The following is a 16,302-nucleotide window of genomic DNA, read 5'->3' as shown; positions in this document are numbered from 1 at the left end:
AGCATAATTACACTAAGTAATAATAACTAAAGCAAAATGAAATAGCATTTATAATTTTACTTTTGACCTACCTGTTCATTCAGAGGTCTTTCTGCACTCAATTCTCTATTATGTAGAGATTTGTCTAGAACAAACACACACAGATATAAATTTAATTGTGCGTTGGAAGGACAAAATATGTCTCGTTAAACAAAATTGTCAAAAAGAAACAGATATTTAGAAATATTTTTGGATGACTATGAAACCAAATATATATTAACAAACATTATCAAGATTACACAGTAACAATAATTATCAATGTTGCTTTGTTTATTATCTCGGTGTATTTCCTGAGTCAATATTATAGAATCACACTTTTTTTTCTGACCAGAAATCTAACATACAGTTTTAACACTTGGCTTACCAGCTATTCACAACTAGAGAGGGCATAATTTGCATTGGTATTATAAATAGAATATCTGAGAAAGGTGGTAAAACAACTAGGAAAAAATCCAAGCCACTTTAGATAAAAAAAAAAAAACAAAAAGATCTCCCTTTTTCAAAATAAGATCTTTAAAAACCACCCATGTTATTGTTTTATCATTTAAAAAGTAAAGAAAAAAATCTGTCTTCCGTCTCTAAATTCAAACTGATTTCTCTGTCAATGTTCATGGATGTGATTTGATCATTTTCTATGAGGCAGCGTGATTCACAGCTCACGGATTATGTCAAGCTTTACCTTTTCGTGGCGAAATAGGAGGGAGCTGGGCAAGAGAAAAGTGTCCACATACCTTGGCTGCTTCCCGGTTTGGGGAAAGCTTGAAGCGGGCCAATGTGGATCACCAACACCAGGATCCAAGTGCCGGTCCAAAGGAGCCCCATTCTTTCACGCTCCAGCTTCAGAAATAGCCCGGCGCCGGGCTCCCGCAGCTGAAGCTTTTGTTATGAATGAAAAGGAGGCGTAAAAGCAGGAAGAGCCAGGAGGGCGGGTGCGCGGAGGGAGAGTGGCGGGGACCGCGCGGCGGGCGGAGCCGGCGCTGCTCGGAGCAGACGGGTCAGAAAGGGCTGCGGCGTTCGGGAGTCAGGTGTTCAGGTGGCGGGGAGCGCTGTCCGCGCCGTGGGTGCTGAAGTTCCTGTGACGCGCAGCCGGCCGCGGGGCCGCAGGGGCGTCGCTTTACTCCAGCTCCCTCCTGGAGAGGAAGTGAGGGAGGAAGCGCATGCTCCGTGCAAGCCAGGGGCGGGAAGGGATGGCGTCAGAGACTCCAATGCTACTCCAATCCCCCGGGACCGGGATGCGGGAGGGGTGACAGACCGGCTGGCGTGTCTTCTGTGCTGCAGTCGTAGGGATGCTCCTGCGCTCAGGGTCAGCTGGATTGCCGTAAGCTAGACATAATTGTCATAACGTCCCAAGTAAACGTCATCTCAAGGACCAAATGCCTTCTCTGCCTGTGCACCTGTCAAGGAGACTTGGATAACCTTGTGCAAAGAGTTCTGCTTTGGGATTCTTCTGGGGTATCTGCTCCAGAATCCCTTCTTTCCATGCCACCTCCTGTACCTAAAAAGTAGATATAATTCTAATATTCTTAGAAAAGCCCTGCCTTTTGTGATTTGTGTTGACATGCCAAGCATTCCTTGATGCTCTTGTGTCTGAGCCAGGTGCTTCACATACATTATCTCATTCACTTCCCAACAATCCAGTGAGGTGAGTACCATTATGCCCATTTTCCAGTTGAGGAAACTGAGTCTCACAGTGGTTATGCTCCCTGTGAAAGGTCAGTCAGCTGGTGAGTGCAGAACCCAACACTGAATGACTCTAAACCCCATAACTGACCCCATTACTGCACACTGCGTTCCTGTACCACTTCTGTCCCTTAGTCCTTCATTCAAGGGTGACCACTATTCTGAGTTGTACTACGCGTTATGTAAACTGACTCAGGCAGTCTTTTGAATTGGGAAGTTCAAGAAACATTCTTTAAAATAGTCAGATTGCTGCAACACACCCTTACTCTCCTAGATGCTGAAACAGAACAACAACAAAAATCATTGCCTATTCCCCTAAGAGTGAGTGTCTCATCAGTTCTGAGAACAGCTGAGCAGCAATGGGCAGTTTCATTCTAAGATTCTCCTGTCCCCACCAAGTGGAAAGCTCCCCCTTCACACACACACACACACACACACACACACACACACACACACACACAGTGAATTAACAAACAAAAACAAAAACAAACCTGCTGCACTTCTGTAAAACTCTTTCCCGGGATTTAATTATGCCTAAGGACCTGGCTGTTCCAGGGGTCCTTCAAGAGAGGGGATAGTCATGAAAAGCATTTTTCATCATAACTAAGTCAGGGAGGTGCTTCCCATATTCTGAGAATATATATATTCCCAGAAGCTGAAGGTTGTTGCATACAAAGAGCCATCAAAAGATTGTAAATAATGAATACAAGCAACACCAATGTGAACCGGGTGCTGAGTAAGCTCTTTAGTCTCTGATTTTTAAACAGAACTTGGACCCTTTCCTTTGGACTGCAGCATGCTGGGAACCAGTCTGAATAATGACCAAAGAGAAGGATTCAGCACAATCAGGCCTTTGATTTCTGCACTCTGCTTTTCAAGGAGCAGTTCAAGTACCTAAAAACAAACAAACAAACAACCAAGCTGACAAACAAATCTCCCTCGTTCTGGAGATTTTTGAGTTTGGAAATTACTCAAATACTTCCTTTAAGGATCTAAAGAGTACTTATAAATCTAACAGCTACTTCAAAGCAAATAGCTCTTTCTTGGCAGTGAGAACATAGCATTATTATCCCACTATACTGCATTGTAAAAAATTGTCACCTTTTAAAATCCCAGGTCGAATGAAAGGTAAATTTCCTTAGTTTCCTCTTCTTCAAAACAGAGATCGCAGGCTCTGTTTACCTCACACTGTTATTGTGGAGATCAAATGGGTACATGTTTTGAACAAGTCATTTTGATGCCAAGAATATTTTTTGACACAATCAAAAAAATAAATCACGCTTTCAGCCTTTATGAAACATTACCTAATATTAAGTGAAATAGCTATGTTTTTTATCCTGAGATGGGAAACTCACTGAGACTCACTCTCTCACTGACCTAATCGCTCAGCTTCACTTTATCCTTTGTCCCATTGCTGACTTACCTCTTCCTTCAATATACGTTTGCAGTTGGGAGAAATTCAGGATGGAATAAAGGTAAGGGACAGCTATTGAGTGCCTTGTGTTGCTTTCCCAAAAGAACAAAGGTATTTTACCTCTTTCTGCCATTTGGACTGAAAGTGATTGTGTTAAATGGACACTAAATCTAGAAGCATGTTGTTTCTGGTCAAATGAGCAGTGGAGCATTGAATAAACTGTAAAGCATGAATTAGTTTACATTCTTCAGACTTATGGATGATCCCACTGAACTTAATACAGGTCTGTGAATGAAGTAATCCTAAATTGCATTTATTTACTCACTCATTTAACAGATGTTTATTGAGCATCTGAAATGTACCAAGTATTGAGATAGTTGCTGTGTATACAAAGATAAGTAAGACACTAGTCACTGCTAGTTTTATAGCCTAATAGAGGAAAAAGTACCATGATGATAACCTAATTGATATAATTATTGATAAAAAGATTAAAATATTTGATTCTTATATGTAAGCACACTATAAACATTGACTAACATAAAAATGTATGTTGAAATTACAAAACAAATGGCATTGACACAGATCAGATGATTATGAAATAGACAATATACAAGACACATGAGTTTGTCATTGCTGCCTGTGTATTTTTCAACACACATGGCTCAATTGTGGTGTGCTTGTTCACGGGCAGAAAATATGCCTTTTGAGCTGCATCTTAAAGATACAGACATTTCAAGACATTTATTACAAAAATATTATATTATTTGTTATTGCGAAAATTTTAAACACAAAAGGAGAGAAAATATTAAAATGAGTACCCATGAACCCATGACCCAGCTTCAATAATCATTAACTCATGAGCATCCTTTTTATTTTATATCTCCAGCCACTTCATACCCCCAATGGATTATTTTCCTATAAAACCCCCAGACTTCATGTAAGTTCATCCGCAAGTATGCATATATACTTATCTAAAAGATAAGGATTATTTTTCCCCAACATGACTGCAATACCTTTAACATACCTCATAATAATAATGCTACCTTAGTATCATCAAATGTCAAGTCAGGGTTCAAATATCTCTATTTGTCTTATACTGTAAATATTTTTACACTTGGTTTGCTTGAACCAGGATCCGAACCAGGATCCAAACAAGGCCATGCATTGCATTTGGTTGGTATGTAACAGACACATATGTAAGACCAGAGAGGCAGATGTTGCAATGTTTTCTTTGATTTCCCAGATGAGTTAATTGCCTCCTCAGGATACTATGCACACTTCCAACTTAGTGTGTATTCCATTGAGCTGCTTTCTGTAGATGCTTCCTTTCTCTATATAATAAATACACATTGAAGGAAAAATTCTGAAAATACAGATAGGCAAAAAGGGAACAAATCATCTGATAGAGACAACCAATGCTAACTTTTGGTATATGTCCTTTTGGCATTTGTTTCTTTCTAAGAAAATATTTCATACATGTATTTATAAAACTGTATCTTTCACTGTAATTATAAGCTTACATAGCTGGCTGTCTACCCCGCTAAGCTGTTAATTTCTCAAGGGAAAGGATCTTTTCTCTTTCATCTTTGCATTCCCTGCCTTTCTTACAGTGTCTGGAAATCCATCTGCTTAAATCAATGAATGAAGTGATGGAGGGTTGCCTGCTTACCTTTGGTCTTCAAATGTCGAGACGGTGATGGCTGTCTCACGTTGGAGGACTATGACACTGTCAGTATGATTCCCCACTCAGCACTGTCTTTACAAACGAGTAGTCTTACGGAAGAGGTGTTTATGAAAGGCCTAAGAATAGAAAGCCTGAGCTGGCAAAGGCCCCCACAGCTACAAAGCTACAGGAATGGGCTTGTTGCCGTGAAAGAGGCTGATGCAGGATACCTGCGCTAGAGATGGCAGCTCACATAGCTCAAAGGAGAAGTGAATGTGCAATCTGGAAGTTCACCACCAGAGGATGGTTGAAATAATCAAGGATAATGAAAATGAACAAATAACAAGACTAAAACAACCCAAAACAAAAGCATGGAAATGAAAAGATAGGGGGCCGGGTGCGGTGACTCACACCTATAATCCTAGCACTCTGGGAGGCTGAGGCGGGAGGATTGCTTGAGCTCAGGAGTTCAAGACCAGCCTGAGCAAGAGCGAGACCCCATCTCTACTAAAAATAGAAAAATTAGCTGAGTGTCGTGGTGCATGCCTGTAGTGCCAGCTACTTGGGAGGCTGAGGCAGGAGGATCGCTTGAGCCCAGGAGTTTGAGGCTGCTGTGAGCTATGATGATGCCACTGCACTCTACCCACTCTACCCAGGGTGATAGAGTGAGACTCTGTGTCAAGAAAGAAAAGGCTATACGAATAAGGAACATGGGTCCAAACAATGGGATGTTACAGGCTACCTACAGAGTGCAAAGTGTCAGAACTGAATCTGAGAGTAGGTGGGGGGAGAAGGTATTAATAGCTGGACAGCAAACTTCTCTTGTTCACTTATCTTGCTTGTACCAAGGTTGAACAAGATGGGGTCAATTACCTGCCCCTGCAGCTTTTGGAGGAAGATGTGAGATGCTACGTTGGAGGGCTTCCTCCAGAGCCACAAGGGTAGAGTGGTTTCCCAGAAGAAATCAGGGTGAGGAAATAAGGCAGACAAAAACAACGGATCCTCACTATGCCATAGAATACAGTATTAAAAATGAATTGAGCATTATTGGACAAAAGTATCAGATTATCTATCAGCAGTGTGATTCCTATTATAAAAAGGGTGTATATGAGTATGTATGTATGTGTGTACACATGCTCATACATAGAAATTTATCTGGAAGTTTATTTCCCAAAGTATTTACAGTGGTTGCCTGGCTAGGATTTTTCTTTGTTCATTAGACAGTGCTGAATTCCTTGAATTTTTAACATTGAGTATGTATTACACTGTTTTATAATCAGAAAAGAAAAATAAAGTACTATAGTCTATATAAATAATTTTATATACCACAAAATTTCATATTCCACTGTTTTTTTTTTTTTTTTTTTTGAGACAGAGTCTCACTCTCTTGCCCAGCCTAGAGTGCCATGGTGTCAGCCTAGCTCACGGCAACCCCAAACTCCTGGGCTCAAGCCATCCTCCTGCCTCAGCCTCCTGAGTAGCTGGAACTACAGCCACGCGCCACCGTGCCCAGCTAATTTTTTCTATTTTTAGTTGTTTGGCTAATTTCTTTCTATTTACAGTATAGACGAGGTCTCGCTCTTGCTCAGGCTGGTCTCGAATTCCTGACCTCGAGAGATCCTCCCGCTTCAGCCTCCCAGAGTGCTAGGAATACAGGCGTGAGCCACCGTGCCCGGCCCATATTCCACTGTTTTAGACATTGTAATAAACTATTTTCTTTGGGATGTGATAATACATTGTGATAAGGTCAGTGGAGGGGAAATTAAAACCTGGTGGGAGGATTTTTTTGTCTTCTCTGACATGCTGCTACTACTTGAATGCCACTCTAAAGCATTTTTCACAGTGCATTGTCATTACTTAACATGTTCTTTTTTACTGTGACCGCCTTGAGGGGAGGGGCCGGTCAGGACTCATCTATCTCAGTGCCTAGCGTATAGTCACAAACATTTGTTAAATGGGATCTCATCATCTTATGAATCTACTCATAGCAGTTCTCTGACATGAGACTTGTACCTTTTTTCCAAGGCACAGGTGTACTTCAAGTGGCCAAACAGCACATATTCACCATCAGCCCTGTCCATTCCTTCGCTTCCCAGGGGCAATGCTGCCAGGTGGTCTTGGACATGCTCGAGGTGGGCTCAGGCTTCCTAAGTGACCCTCAGCTTAGTACCTGCCCTCCGCCCTGCTGAACCCTGCAGCTGGCCTCTGTGGCACTAGGAATTTGGAACAGGGGACTATTCCAAATAGTTCCAGTGGTGTAGGTGTAGGTGTCAGGGAGAAGGGAGAAAATGAGTAAAACTGGGGCTTCTTTCTGTAGCATCCAGTCTTGCAGGATCTGCTAAAATACTGAGAGGATGTGCTCCCCTGTGGATTTTTATTTTTTTTTTTAGAGACAGAGTCTCACTCTGTCACCCAGGCTGGAATGCAGTGGTGCGATCATAGCTCACTGCAGCCTTGAACTCCTAGGCTCAAGCAATCCTCCTGTCTCAGCCTTTCAAGTAGCTGGGACTACAGGCATGTGCCACTGTGCCTGGCTAATATTTTTATTTTTTGTAGAGATGGGGTCTCGCTATCTTGCCCAGGCTGATCTCAAACTCCTGGCTTCAAGTGATCCTCCTGCCTTGGCCTCCTGAAGTGCTGGGATTACAGGCATGAACTATTGCACCCAGTCATGAAAAGTTTTTAAATGGGCAAAACAGTGCCATAAATTGCCTCAGAATACATACAAATCTAAGAAAGCTACAAAGGACTGCTCACGGAAAGGACAAACACCACATTGGGAGGGGAGGGGAATTTGACTGGAGAAGGGGAACTTGGGGCTTCAGCTGTGCTGGTGATGATTTACTCCTAAGTGGAGGCGTCAGTAAATGAGAGGTTATTATTCTCTATTCTTTCTAATGTATCTTCAATATTTCATAATAATTTTTTAAACAATTAGTGAACCAAGTTTCATAAGAGCCAAATCTATACTTTCTGAAACTAGTAAATTAGAACAAAATCAGCATTATCAATGTCCCCTCCAACAAAACATGAATTGATCCCATACTGAATCCATCTCTAACTGCTGGGCAAATACAAAGATGTAAGAGCCATAGCCTGTGTTTTGGAATCCAGTTATTCGAAGATGGGCCAGTCAAGTCTATTTCTTTTTTTAAGCAACTAAATGGCTCCTGTCACATTCTGGGAAATATTAATACCTGCAGAGGATAAAGGACAGAGAATGAGGTGGGATAAGGAGAAATTTCAGGCAAAATATGTGGTAAGACGTTTGGCATTCATTTGTTTGATAAATGAGTAGTATGCTGGTCAGGGACAATCTGTCCGGTTAGAACAGATTGATGATTTTGTTTTTTGTTTTTTCAGAGATGTGGTCTTGCTGTGTTGCCCAGGCTAGCCTGAAGTGATCCTCCCGCCTCAGCCTCCCAAAGTGCTGGGATTACAGGTGCGAGCCATTGTGCCCAGCCCCTTGGGGATCTTCGCAAGGTCCTAGTCATGCAAAGTGTGTTCAGCTTGCATGAAATCAAGGTCATTCTTGACTTCTTGAGTGAGTGTGGTGGTCAGACTGGCCCTGAGTGAGCTGCTTCAAACTCTTTTAATTGTTGGTCAGGACCATCTGGATTTCTGAGGAGGACAGAGTATGTACCAGAAGCTTGAGCTCTACCTGCTAGAAGGCACCTTCTCTGGTTTGTGCAGAGATGGCAAAGGAGCAGGTACAACAGAGTCATCCTTCCTGGGCATCTGAGGTCAGGTAGAGGATGAGGCGGAGGTGGGCACCACACCCACTCACCCACGTCCAGGAGGTCACGCAGAAGTTGATTAGTACACGGGAGTGTGGCAGGGCTAAAGGAGCTAGTGACTCTGCCCAGGGTAGGGGGCTCCATGAAGTCATCACTATCTGGGTCTCTTGTGACTATTCCAGTGTGACAGGAATTGGCATCCCTCTCTCATTAATTGAGATGGGCTTGGAGCATGAGGTTTTCCACCCCACAGTTGCGGAGAATGAACAAGACGGTCTAGTACCCAGAATCACATCTTAAAGGAAGGCATGATTGGAGTTCTGACAGATTGCATAAACTGGGTCACCAAGGCAGGGGTGCAAAATGCCTGGGATTTGCTTTAAAATACCCCAGGAAAAAAAAACACATACAGCTAGATAAATAGATAAATAGAAAAAAATAATATTGGTCATTAGTTAATAATTATAGTATCTGGATAATGAGTACACAAGGGTCCAATATACTATCCTCTCTCATTATATATGTTTGAAAATTTTCATGATAAAACCTTTTTTAAAAAGGTTTATTTTTAAATTTACTGCTCACCAGTGAGAGAGTAGTAAGAGAGACTGTTTTTTTTTTCTTTCCTCTTCTATCTCCCAAAGGTATTCGAAAATACAATTAAACATCTTCCTCAGTGGAACAGAAAATCAATAGCGTTGCTCTGGCGCTCCAAAGCCCATCGTCCAGCTATCCCCGTGAGCCTGCTGCTGCCACAGAGACCCAAAGTGTCTCAGCCACCAACTCCCCTGCAAGATTCGTGGTGCAATTTACACACATTGGGGAATTGGGCCAGCATTTCTTGCCTGACACTGCATAGGCATAATTAGACAGAACTAATGCATTCTGAGAAACCGAGAGTGATTACTGCCTGTCCCCACCGCTAGGCATGGAGCAGTGGGGAGGAGAGGAGTGTGAGAGTGCTCACCTCTCCCCACGTGGAGGATAAGTTCAGCCCTGGGCCGTGGGGTGGGAGGTGGAGAGGAGGAGCCAGCAGTTCTTTTTTCTCTGCTGCTCTGTGACCTGTCAGACCTCATTTCTTTCCACTCTCCCCTGGCCCCTGAGCTCCAGTTGCACTGGTCTCTAGTGCTCCTGACGTTGCCAGATGTACGTCACATTGGAGCCTTTACGGTGACCTCCCTCTCTGCCTGGAATAGTCTCCACATGGCTCATTTCCGCATCTCCTCCGAGGCTCAGCTCAAACGTCACCCTCTGATGGATTATTTAAAATTGCACCCTCTTCTTCCACCCCCGTACTCCCAACCCCATTACCTTGCTCTACTTTTTCATTATCACTTGCCACTTGTCTCCTTCAAACATACTGTATAATTTATTCATTCACCTCTCCTGAGTGCCTATTATGGTCCCTGGCATGTAAATAGTTATTGACAAAATGGAATGGATGAATGGAGCTCAGAGTCCTGTGTTCCTCGGTGTCCATACATTCATGATTTTTTCAAGTCAGTCCTGGTTTTAACCATGTTACTGCCAATCTCTCTCTGCTTCCCCTTCGTCCTGCCCTATACCTCCATCCCTCTGGTTCATACTTTATTTTTTTTTTTTAAGGTTAAAAAATATGTAAGTTTATTGTAGGACACTCAGTATGAATACGTGATAAATGGAATGGAAATGCCTACACATCATTGAGACTGGTTCATACTTTAAAGCAACCAGAGTGATCTTTTAAAAATGTGAGTCTGATCAAAGGTAAGGGTGGAGTTTAGACAAAGCAACATGGGAAGGTGCATCCACCTGTGCCTAGTCACAGCTGGGAGCCATTCCCACCTGAGGCCTGAGCCTGGGGTGAGAGCAGCAGGGCTGGTGGACAGGGCCTTCAGTACAGGGTGCGGCCAACAGCAGACAACCCCACGGGGAGGGAGTCAAGGAAATAAATCTCCTGACTCCACTCTCCTCCCTTCCTCTCATATCCTATCGGTAGTTTCCAGTGACTGGACTCAGTGAGAAACCGGAGGGCAAGGGAGACATGAACGCCATCTTAGAAGTCAGCCTTCTTTGGCTCACAGCGAGGTAGATAGTGGATGGAGGGGAGGGAGAAAATGGAAGATACCCACTTTTTCTCTTCCCTCATGCTGCTCCAGTCCCACAACCTTTCATATTATTCCCAGAATATGGACAAGCTTTGCCCCAGCTCAGGACTTCTGCACTTGCTCTTCCTTCTGCCTGGAGCGCTCCTTTACATAGCTGGCTCCTTCTCTTCCTGGGAAATGTTTCCTCAGAAAGGCCTTCCTGGATCAGTGTCTTCACTCAAGTATCTTCTATTGCATCTTCCTATTTCTTTCTTTCCTAAGATTTATCACAACCTTTAATAAATTTGTTTCATGGTCCCACTCCTCCTCTAGACTATGCAGGTTCTCTGAGGGCAGGAACCTTGTCTATCTCGAATTCCAACACTCGGAACAGAGCCTGGCATGTAGCAGGCATTCAGTAAATACTCAAGTGAATGAAAAGATAAATGAATAACTGAGAAAGTTTTAAAAGAAAATGAAAGCGAACTGCCCTACCAGGTATTAAATTATAAAGCTACAGTAACTAAAACACTTTGATTCTGGCACAGGGATAGAAAAAGCAGTCCAGAAACAGAAACTCCGCAATAGCTTCCTGATTGGTTTCCCTGCAATGTAGTTCTTTAGTACATGATACATTGGCATTCAAAATCAGTAGGGGTGGCCGGGCGTGTGGCTCATGCCTGTAATCCTAGCACGCTGGGAGGCCGAGGCAGGAGGATTGCTTCAGCTCAGGAGTTCAAGACCAGCCTGAGCAAGGGCGAGACCCCCATCTCTAAAAAAATAAAAAATAAAAAAATAAAATCAGTGGGGAAAAGACAATTGCCTTAGTCTGTTTTGTGCTGCCATAACAGAAAATCTGAGACTGGGTAATTTATAAAGAATAGATGTTTATTTGGACCACAATTCTGGATGCTGGGAAGTCCAAGATGGAGGGGCTGCATCTGGTGAGAGCCTTCTTATTGCATCATAACATGGAGGAAGGCGTCACACGGTGAGAGGGAATGCGAGAAAGTCAAATTCACATTTATAACAAACCCATTCTCCAGATAGCTAACCCACTCCTGTGATATCCATGATCCATTCATGTCATTATCACAGAGCCCTCATGACCTAGTCACCTCTTAAAGGTCCCACCTCACAACACTGTTGCATTGGGGATTAAGTTTCAAACTCAGGAACTTTGGGGGGCTCATTCAAACCCACAGAAATAATTAATCCAGAAACAATATTTGTACAATTGGCTAGCAATTAAAAAAATAACAAATATATTCCTCACACCTTCATTGAAATAAATTGTCTACAGATCAAAGATTTAAATGTGAAAACATGAAAAAAAATGTGAATACTTTTATAATCTTGAGAAATGCTATTCTAAACATTACAGATAGAAACATAAAGAAACATAAAATAATGATTCAATATCTAAAACTGATATTTTAAAAAATGATGAAGGTGTATTACAAGTTTGAAAAATGGGGCAAAATACCTGCAAAAATTAATTTCCATAATATATAAAAAGCTCTTACAAAGCAATGATAAAATAGAACAGTCTAAAAGAAAAATGGAGTAAGGACACAAATAGAAATTCAAAAATAGTAAGGAAATCCAGTAAGTATATGGAAAAAATGCTTAAAATCACTAGTAATCAAGGCCAGTAAAATAAATATAAAATATCATTTTTGATTTTTCAAATTAGCAACAATTTAAAAGGTTGATAATATTGAATGTTGACTAGTATATTAATTTCTTGTTGCTGTTGTAATAAATTATCACAAATTTAGTGGTTCAAGATGACACAAATTTATTATCTTACAGTTCTGTAGGTCAGAACTCCAACATGGGTTGCACTGGGCAGTCCTTCTGGAGACTCCAGGGGAGAACCATTTCCATGCCTGTTCCAGCTTCTAGAGGTTGCCACGTTGACAGGCTCATGGCCGTTTCCTCCATCTTCAAAGCCAGCAAGTTTGCTTCTCCCTCTGACTTTCCGCAGTAGTCACGTCTCCCTCTGGCCACAGCCTGAGAAGGTTCTCTGCCTTAAGGACCCATGCGATCAGACTGGGCCTACCCAGATAATCCAGGATCATCTCCCCATCTCAAGGTCCTTGACTTAATCACACCTGTAAAGTTCCTCTTGCCATGTAAGGTAACATACTCACAGGTTCCAGGTATTAAGGCAAGGACGTCTCTGACTGGGGTTGGGGTGAGGTGGAGGAAGATGTTATTCTGCCTATCACGGCCAGGATGAGAAAAACGGACATTTCGTTTGCTTTTATCCAGAAATTGTACTTCAAGCGTGTACTTTAAGGCAGAGTTACTCAAATCACGTTCTGTAGATCACTCTGTAAATGTTCTCTTAGTAAAAATAAGGATCTGTAGAAGATTCACGTTACACATCAGCGTGATAACATTTATGAGGTCTATAGTTAAGAAACAAAAATAAAAATCTTTTTTTAACATTTTCCCAAACTTTTTTAGCTATGAAATCTATTTCCTTGCATAACATTGGTTAACATTCAGTTACTAAAAGTAACAAAACAATTACTGAAAGTCAAAATGCAATTGAAACTTTATAGTCATATACGTGAATAAAATATGTATTATCATATATATAATATGATAACAAAGGGTTATGCTTGTATTTTGCTCAACTGGCATGGGTTTTCAAAAGAACATTCAAAAAGAAAAATTGGAAAGTAATATATACAAGTGGCCAAAAATTTATGAAAAATAATCCACCTAATGAGTAATAAGAGAAGTGCAGTGTTTCAAAAGAAGACATCATTAGTTTGCTTTCAAATTTAAGAAAGGTTTTTCCAAAAGATAAATGCTAGGGTTGGCAAGGATATGGGAGAATGTGTACCTAAGTATACCCTTCCGGTGAGAGATTAATTGGTATAAGCTTTTTGGAAAGCAGGTGGGTTATATAAATCAAAAGCCTGAAAAATATATATGCCAGATGCCTGAGATGAAATTGGTTTAGCAATTTCACTTCGGAAGTAATCAGAGAATACCACAGAGTGGTAGAAAAAATGAGCTATTGCCACATGCAACAGCAGGAATACATCTCACTGGAATAAGTGAGATAAAGAGTGAAAGAAGCCAGACAAAAAAGAATGCATACTGTATGTTTTTGTTTATACGAAGTGCAAGAACAGGCAAAACTTACCTATGGTGATAGAAGTCAGAATAGTGATTACTCTGGATCTAGGGCTAAATATTGATAGGGAAGGAACATGAAGGAGCCTTCTAGGGCAATGGAAATAGTATATATCTTAATATGAGTGTGGTTACATGGGTGTTTATATATTTAAACATTCCTCAACCTGTAATTAAGATGTATATCCTTTATTGTGTGTAAATTATACTTGAATTTGTAAAAAAAAAAACCAAGCCTACTAGCATATATTTAAAAAGACACAGGCCCCTGCTTGAAGTGATCCCTAGTTACCAAACTCAGCACAATTTCAGCATCAAAATAAATAATGACTATAGTGACGAAAAGAAACATGTTGGACAAATAAAAATTCATGAATCCACAATGTATACTCAAAAAAAGGAGGTGGGTGAGGAGACACAAAATTCTTCTTCACAGAAGTATGCAAGCTAACAAACAAGAAGAGAATACTAGAATTAGAAACTCACCACTCTGCAACCTCGTATTGCAAGAATTATCAATGAATGCTTGAATGCTTAGGTGAATAATTATTTGGGAATAGAATATTCACAAGGTTCCAAAATATCACCCCACAGATTACTTGCTAATTACGAAGAGGAAATATACCTTTACAATGGAGTGACTTGGTAGTCATCAGTTCAGTTTGGTGACCAAACTCAGCATCTGTCATATGGGACAACTCAACATTATGGGCCTCTTGATGGGATGCAAAATTAAGTATACAAGCATCACTATCAAGTATTCATACTTCTGCCAAAGATGCTGATTTCTTTGGTCTGGAATAAAACCTGGGCATTGACATTGGAGGTCTTTAAAAGGTGCCCAGGTGATTCTAGTGTGCAGTTAAATTAGAGAGAGAACCACTAATTTAAATATTTGCAAGGTAAATATTGAGTACCTCTATGAATTATTTTGGAATTGCATATTAGAGTCTGAATGAAATGAACTGAAGAGAAAACACAAGAGCAATGGAAAATTACTTTCCTGATTTTGGTAGTCTCTCGGCCAAGAAATCTTTTCCAAAAATCCTTTCCCTTCTCTTTGCACTGTCATAAACTTTTAAATTAATATGTATCTTTAAGTCATGCCATAGAAAGAAATTGTAAGTTAATGGGACAAGAAGTTTCTGCAGATCGAAGATAGTTAAGTATTACTTAAGGTTTTTGACATAGTATTATAATTTTAAAACTGTGTGTAATTTGAAAGTAGAATACTGGTTGCCAGAGGCTAAGAGGAGGGGAGAATAGGGCGTTATTGTTTAATGGGTATAGAGTTTCAGGTTTACAAGATAAAAAAGTTATAGAGATGGTTGGTGATTATAGATGCACAACACTATGAATATATTTAATACCACCAAATTATAAACTTCAAAATAGTTGAGATAGTAAATTTCATGTTATGTGTATTTTACCACAATAAAAAAATTGGGAAAATGTATGTATCTGTCTTGTCACTGCCCAATATGAACATTATCATAAAAGAAGATTTTCCCTATTCAAGTAACTTTTGACCTGACAGATTACTGGCTAGTCATGAGGAAATAAATAGTAGGATGCAATTTTACAATGCAAGAATCAGGCTGTCACCACATAGTGTATGATTCTATTTATACGAAATGTCCAGAATAGACAGATCTTATAGAGACAGAAAGTAGATTAGTGGTTGCCCAGTGCTGGGGGTGGTGGTCGGGAAGTGGGAGGATGTCTGCTAAGGGATACGAGATTTCTTTTTGGGGTGACAAAGACGTTCTGAAAATGATTATAGTGATGGTTACGCAACTCTGTGAATATACTAAAAACCACTGAATTATAGAATTGTATGTTATTTAATTATATTTCAATAAGGTTGTTATAAAAAGAAATAATCAGGCTGTCACTGTGTGAATCTAACATCACAAATATCTGATCTGATGTCTGGATATCTGGACATCCTGCTGTGATGCAAGTTGAAGAACCTCTGAAATAGTCATGATGTCTGTAATTTACTTCTAGAAAAAATATAGATGAAGCAATTATGGCAAAATGTTAACCATTGTTAAATCTAGGTGAGTGTGTGGGGGTTCATTTTACTATTTCCTCTCCTTTCCTTATGGAAATTAATTTTCATTAAAAAATTGTAGAGCCAGGAAATTGTAAAATCTATAATAATAATCCAAAAGAATTACCCAGAGATTTTTCCAAGAGATGTTTGAATAAATTAAAGAATATAAATAATTTTTAGCAAATCTGCGTTCCATATAAAAGTACAGGTGCTTATCAACTTTTACAGTAGATGTGTGTATGATAAAAAATGACAACCCAGGGCCGGGCGTGGTGGCTCACGCCTGTAATCCTAGCACTCTGGGAGGCCGAGGCAGGTGGATCGTTTGAGCTCAGGAGTTTGAGACCAGCCTGAGCAAGAGTGACACCCGTCTCTACTAAAAAATAGAAAGAAATTAGCCAGACAACTAAAAATATATATAAAAAATTAGCCGAGCATGGTGGTACATGCCTGTAGTCCCAGCTAGTCGGGAGGCTGAGGCAGGAGGC

The 16,302-nt window shown here is 40.6% G+C and overlaps 1 protein-coding gene across 1 annotated transcript in view; it reads right to left on the bottom strand.

The window, feature by feature from the left end:
• Nucleotides 1-861, bottom strand: part of SCG3 (secretogranin III) — a 40,370-nt gene extending 39,509 nt beyond the window's left edge. Inside the window, exons 1-2 of the mRNA XM_012658021.1 lie at nucleotides 771-861; nucleotides 72-124 (exon numbers count right to left, since the gene is read on the bottom strand). Coding sequence (XP_012513475.1) covers nucleotides 72-124; nucleotides 771-861 — 144 coding nt within the window. The remainder of the gene's footprint in view (nucleotides 1-71; nucleotides 125-770) is intronic.
• Nucleotides 862-16,302: the final 15,441 nt, after the last annotated feature.

Source organism: Propithecus coquereli, unplaced genomic scaffold (genome assembly GCF_000956105.1).
Source record: "Propithecus coquereli isolate 6110/MARCELLA unplaced genomic scaffold, Pcoq_1.0 Scaffold57, whole genome shotgun sequence".
In the NCBI taxonomy this organism is placed as follows: Eukaryota; Metazoa; Chordata; class Mammalia; order Primates; family Indriidae; genus Propithecus; species Propithecus coquereli.
Note: the sequence above shows the minus strand (reverse complement) of the source record. Positions and strands in the feature narration are given on the sequence as shown.